General features: G+C 40.2%; 1 protein-coding gene across 1 annotated transcript; it reads right to left on the bottom strand.

The window, feature by feature from the left end:
* Positions 1 to 2549: 2549 nt before the first annotated feature.
* Positions 2550 to 5156, bottom strand: LOC104955435 (trithorax group protein osa-like). The gene is made up of 3 exons (XM_010782765.1): positions 4862 to 5156; positions 3560 to 4261; positions 2550 to 2766 (listed from the first exon to the last, which is right to left on the bottom strand). The coding sequence occupies exons 1-3, from the start codon at positions 4938 to 4940 to the stop codon at positions 2576 to 2578; spliced, it is 972 nt and encodes a 323-aa protein (XP_010781067.1). The 5' UTR covers positions 4941 to 5156; the 3' UTR covers positions 2550 to 2575.
* Between the last annotated feature and the right edge of the window lie 1240 nt (positions 5157 to 6396).

Below are 6396 nucleotides of genomic sequence, written 5' to 3' on the forward strand. Positions count from 1 at the left end.
GAGAAAACTGTCAGGACTGCAGAGAGGGAGATGGAGATTAGGCAACTCAATGTCATGTGACGTAAGAAGTAGTCAGGGATAGTCTCCTCCCACAGACTTTAAGACTTTGAAACACCTGAACTTTTGAAAGAACATCCATAACATCTGTTTGCAACTTATACATATCAATATTCCATCTTCAAACCTTGAGAGTGTGTCTAAGCGTGTGTTGAAGAAATGGCTTCTCTGTCTATCAAGTGAAATTACCTTTAATACCAAATCTGGTTATATTTGCTTTCATGGATTAAAAAGTTCAAGACCTTTGAGAAAGATATTGAGAGTGTTCTGGTGATAACATAGGTTAAACTGATTTCGCATCAAGCTAGGTTGCTTAACATTAAAAGGATAGTTCAATTGATTTTGAAATGTGAGGTGCTTATCCCAGTAGATGGCAGTCTGCACATCCCCAATCTGGACAAACGGAGAGCAGCACAGAAGCTATCATCCGTGTACTCTGCAAAGCCTCGGGACTTCTTCGACAAAAACAGAGTCTAAGGTATGAGACATTTTTGTCAAAGTAACATTTCTGATTTTGTCAAAGGAATTTTTTCTGTGGCTTCCGTTTCCTGACAGAAAGGGCTCTCTGACAGGAAGTAAGGCAGAGAGAATATTCTAAATGACATTAGCTATCTTACTTTTAAACTCATTTTGTTTTTGCCAAATTAAGATTTGCTGCTGCCTCTGTCGAGCGCTGTTGCTTTACCACTGTAGTGTACACCTGTCTCTTTCCCAACTTGGAGCAAGCTGTCCATCATCTACTGTAAAACACTGAGTATGGATAAGTTCCTCATAATACCTCATTTCAAAACATCCAAACTATCCAGCAGTAACATTTCAGAGGCCACGTGAGAAGTTGCATCTACACCACAGCCTTGCACATTTTAAAACATTACTGAAACCGTCTTATGTTACTGTTGTGTTTACCCAGCAACAAATAATCCCAAAATTAGATTAAACATGAATGTAGCACTTTAAACAGTGCGTAACTTTTAACACAGAGGTGTGTCTGGTGTGTGTCCTATAATCCACTTGCTATTAACATGTCGCCTGAAGCCAATATCTCTGGGACTGAAGAAACTGATTTAGCACATGTTTACTGAAGGTGGAAGATTATTTATTTAGCAATACTGGTTTGTAGAAATACTCTGTTGCATGTCATCATCAAAATATACTCTGAAAGTAGGGTTACTGGTGGAGAAACACTATTGGTTCCCAAACTAGAAGTGGAATGAAAATACAACCACTTCAAAATGTGAGTAAATGTACTTCATTACACCACACCACTGCATTTCACCGGCCTCAGAGAATGCACAATCTTGAGAAATGCCATAAACACTTCTTCATTCATGCTGAGACTATGCAAAGCTTTAAAGGTCCATTGGTTTTCTTTAAGCTTCGCTGACAGTGAAAAAAATCCCAGGTCACAAACTGAATAAACCAGCAGCTGGCTGCTTCAAACTGAAACCCTCACATTTGTATAAAGTACTCACACCTGCACGCGTGTGCCTGGAAGTGTGTGTGCTGCAGCTGTGAACAACACACACACACACACACACACAATTTAGAGCAGGTTTTCAAACACTCAGACTGAACGTCTAAACATGGGATTGTGGAAGTCGCTGCACCAGAAAAGACAAAAAGCAGGAGCCAAGAGATGTGTTTTTTCCCTCCTATAAGGACTTCATGTTCAGACACCAGAGTAAAGCAGGATAGAACAGAGTTTTCACCTCAACACCAAAGAAAGGGCACCTTGTGAAACCAATTCACTGCTATGAGGTTTTCTTGCAAGCAGTGAAACAAAAAAACAGGAAATATGTAAAAAGGCCTCAACATTCGAACAAGAAGAAAACGTGTCTTTATTGCCACGGCAGAGTCCGGTTAAGTGTTACAATTCATTGTTTCTAGATTTTGCCTGTCTTTTAATCTTTATTTTTCGACATATTTATTCTTTAGGTTTTAATATTTCATTGTATTTATTAATTGAGGGTTATCTATCATGAACTTTTGGATCATTATTTATTTTATTGTACTTATTTAAAATCGTATCTTTTGAGCTCCTTGTGTCCATTGAATTGTTATACTGTGCTTTTATGCTGCATGTAAAAAGTTTTTAACGTTTGAACTGAAGAGAATTTGTTGTTTCGTCTCAATTTGTGAAGTGTACCATGTTGTTATACAAATAAAGCTTTATTATTATAATTAAAAACAAGCCTTGAAAATGCGTTATAGATTGTTTTAAGGTCCAAGGAAGGAAGGAAATGCTTTGAAGTTTCCCTGGTATTTCTGTCTACTTGGAATTGTTTTGTCTTTCTATATTCAAAGCTTCAATGTAACACATCTCCAACTCACATTCTGTCTGGAAAGTGAGCTGAAAAACAGTAGTTTGTCAACTTTCAACAAAACATTCATACCAGTCATACAGACACACGAGGCCCTTTGCTTACATTCCTCAGTTTCAACATTCAACAACTTTATTTTACAAGCTGCTGTTAGTTGATCAGTCCCAGCTGCATTGAAGAGGGGTAACAAGGCAGATTCAAGTTTTTGAACCACGTGTCATCTCATGTATGGTAGGGAAATAAGGTAAAAGGTTACCTTGGTGGTGGCCCGGTGAGGAATGCACTGAAGTTGGTTGAGTTCCTGAGGGCCGAGGGTCTGTGTGAACGACCCCGCTGTACGTGTCGTAGCTCAGAGACGCCTGGTGGCCCTGGTCATAGTGTTGGTGCACTGGGAAAGAAAACACAAAGACGATAAGGGAAAACACTTCATACCAAAGAATGGAGGTCTGCATGAACAAAGATCGAAACTCAAAATAAAGACTGGCACTGAAGAAACACAAGAGCTACAAACAGCATTAAACTAGAAACAGCTGTCAATCAAATGACACAATAATTGACCCCATTTCAGCCATGCATTATTAATGTCAGTAGGACTCTTTTTTTATAAGTGGACCCTTCTGTTCTGTAGCCAATATGAAAGCTATATATAGCTTCACACACAACTGGAAAGAAACTGTTGATTTCAAAATCACCCAAGAGTTGGCAGTAAGTATTTGACCCATAACAATACTTCCCCCAAAGGACCATATGTATCAATTACTCACTCATATAACCTCGTTTCCATGAAGAAAACATCATTGTTACTATCAAGCCTCCACAGAAAAACTGCCTGGGGTTTTGTGAAAGTTAGTAAATCGAGAATTGTCTCGTCTTTAATTATTTCTTTCCCATGCAAGTATGCACACAATTTTTTTTTGCGTTTTCACCATGAACTCAAGGTAACATGGATAACTGATATACCACTAATCATTTTGGGTGTACAATATTTTTTTATAAGCGACACATGGAGCTGGAAAGAAGACACATGAAAATCACTAAACTATATGACCGATACAGCTAGTGTGCATGTTTCTGCAACACCAAATGTATATAGTGTTCTAGATTAAGACTACACTTTTAATGGATGTCTCTTTCCAGCCAGCATCTGATCCTTCAAGCGTAAACTAACCCTTCACACGTACCTGTGCTTCCTTGACCATTGACTGTCGGCCCCTGCTGATTAAGAGGAGCCGCGCTGTACCCAGACTGCACTGCTGTTGTTGTTGTGGCCGGCGGAGGGCTGTTGTACTGATGCAGCGGTGCACCCATGTGGGTCGGCATGACTCCAAGGCTGGAGGTGCTCTGGGAGGAACTCAGGGTGCCGTACTGGCTAATTCCAGGCGCAGACGGGTAGGAAACAATTGGGTAGAGGGGAGCTCCAGGGGCACCAGGCGGTGCAGGCACCAAACTGGGGTGCTGCTGCTGCTGCTGAAAGGGCTGTGCTGCTGCTGGGGGAGCATGGTATGCCTGCTGTGTATAGTAGGATCCTGGAGTGGCATATGGAGGATGCTGCTGCTGCTGCTGCTGCTGCTGCTGCTGCTGGAATGATTGTTGGTTGTAGTGGGCATTTGATGGCGGCGGTGCTGAAGGTGGATATGGCTGAGAAGGAGGTGCAGAGTTCAGGGGAGCACTGTATGAGGAGGGTGCTACATGGTGCTGAGAGAGGTGCTGCTGTTGCTGCTGATGATTGCTCTGGTAGTAGTTAGCACTGTGGGCACTGTTCATGAGGGGGGCTTTGATGGGAGGGGTGGACTGGGCAGGGATGGTGGGGTAGCTCTGTTGTTGAGGTGGGGCTCCATAGCAGCCTGCAGGAGGATGCATGGATTGGTACGTCTGTGCTGGACCTGGATAGAGAGAGAGTGCATTTACAAACAGAGTCAAACATATATTCTACTTCCACCAAAGCTCACAAATAGAGTACTGAACAGAGGGTGTCATTAGCTGTAAACAACAAGCCTCATCAGCAGCTGGTGCTTCAGCTGTAAGGGTTAATACCCGGTGAACTGAATATGCATCCCATCAATAACCACTACATTATATCAGTACACATCTAACGAACTCATATATTGTCAAACATGTCATATAAAGTGAGTATTCTATTGAGATGCTGCACATTCTGTCACACCATAATAATCCTGCTTTGATAGCTATCGTTCGCTTAAAGCTAATGTTAGCCGCTAGCTATCTCTATGGGATACAGGTTAAGTTAGCACCTCAATAGCTTAAGCTCATTCATTTTTCGCAGTTAGAAGAATGATATACATGTCGCTTTTATTTTTAAATGTATGTAACTGGTTTAGGTAATGCCATGGGACAGTTATACAAAATAAAGAAATAAAAAAATAAAGAAACAGGGTGCTGACACACTAAGTGACATCCCCCCCAGAGTGTTAGCATGCTAAGGCTAGCGAGCAGGCTAATCGCATCATCCCGGCCTCCGTTACCGTTCTGATGGGAAGGTGCCGATCCGCCGTTCAGCGTCGAATTCCGGCTGTAGTTTACGGTGTAACCCGGCGAAGACATCGCTCGGTCCTCCCGTCCTTATTCCCACAGGTCTGGGTAAATGCACATTAGCCTGTCTCCACTTCACCTCCCAGAAATGCTGCAGAGAGAGAGGTGTCTGCTGGTCAGTGAAGACCCGGGCAGCAAGCAGGTCCTCTCGGCTGAGAGCGAAGCTTCCAGTCGGGATGTTGAGGATCACTCTCCCGGCTCTCTGCTGGTCCTTCCTCTCCCTCTGCTGGATGTTCTTTGCAAGTGTGTGTATACTTCATTTTATGACAAGGATTTAAAGGTCCCCTATTATACTTTATTATAGGTCTCAGATATACAAAACATGTCTCTGAAGTATTTGGCCTCAAAATACCAAAAAGATCATTGCAGCATCCCATAATCCCCTCTGTTTCAAAAGTGCTTTACCTTGGTTGGTGATTGGTTAATGGTTAGATAAACCAAAAAATTGTTGACATCATAAAGTGGCCAAAATCTGATCAGCTCATTTTCACAGGTTTTTTATATAAATGGATCAGGACAAAAAGAGAGAGAAGTTTTTTCCCCGAAACTTTCAGAATCTCTTTACACAGAGGGGACACATGTTGATGTAGAAAAGACATGAAAAAGTGGATTTTGCATAATAGGTGACCTTTAAATGCATTTATAGAAACATTTAAATATGATATTATCTTATCATTGTAATTTGCACATCCTGCACAAAACTGTTTATTTCTCAGTGTAATAGAGGGTTAGTGCGTGTGTTTTAATGTTTTAACTGTCATTTCTCTTTGGAATATTGTATGTTTCTTGACTATTGCAGTATTTTTGTATTATTTTCTGTTACCTATGAATATTTATTATAATATTTCAGCTGTTAGATTTCCTTTTTATGAGCTGTGTTTCATTATATACATTAATTTATATTTTTCCTAACTCCAAACCTGTTTCCTGGGCTTTTGCTATTTGTTATTTAGCCTTAAGAAATGTCTCGTGTCAAATTGTACTTCAAAGCTTAATCTTTAATAGCACTACAACTACTAACAACTATGTTTTATTAATAACAGCAAGATTGTATGTGTGTCATTCATTTTATGACAAGTATTAAATGCATTGAAAAAAAAGAAAAAAAAAGTCTATTAAATCGAGCGACGATATGAAAATATAAGAAATGTTGTGATTGTGTCATTTTTTAAATTTTATAAATACATCCACCAACACGAATCCTCTTTATAATGTTCCGATAATCTGACTACAATTTGAAAACCATTACATTTTGGATTGATTTGAAATCATTGCATCAAATTACCTTTTTTGTCCCTCAGAGGTGTCAGCTGGCAAGGACACAAAATCTCTCAAAACATGAAAACTGACAAAGAAAATAAAGGAAATGAAAACATAAAAAGTACTGTACCTTTGTGTATGTTTCTTTCACGTGGCCTGCTTCAGCATGGTTTCATTTTAAGTGTTTTATCCCCAATTATATGAGGGG

Source organism: Notothenia coriiceps, unplaced genomic scaffold, assembly GCF_000735185.1.
Source record: "Notothenia coriiceps isolate Sejong01 unplaced genomic scaffold, NC01 NC01_scaffold00000565, whole genome shotgun sequence".
Lineage (NCBI taxonomy): Eukaryota > Metazoa > Chordata > Actinopteri > Perciformes > Nototheniidae > Notothenia > Notothenia coriiceps.

Excerpts from the sequence above, each read along its gene's own strand:
- LOC104955435 (XM_010782765.1), bottom strand. The coding sequence starts at position 4,940 with ATGTCTTCGCCGGGTTACACCGTAAACTACAGCCGGAATTCGACGCTG. Across the intron at positions 4,262-4,861 it reads GGCACCTTCCCATCAGAACG|GTCCAGCACAGACGTACCAA; the intron begins GTAACGGAGGCC and ends CTCTCTATCCAG. Across the intron at positions 2,767-3,559 it reads CAATGGTCAAGGAAGCACAG|TGCACCAACACTATGACCAG; the intron begins GTACGTGTGAAG and ends TTTCTTTCCCAG.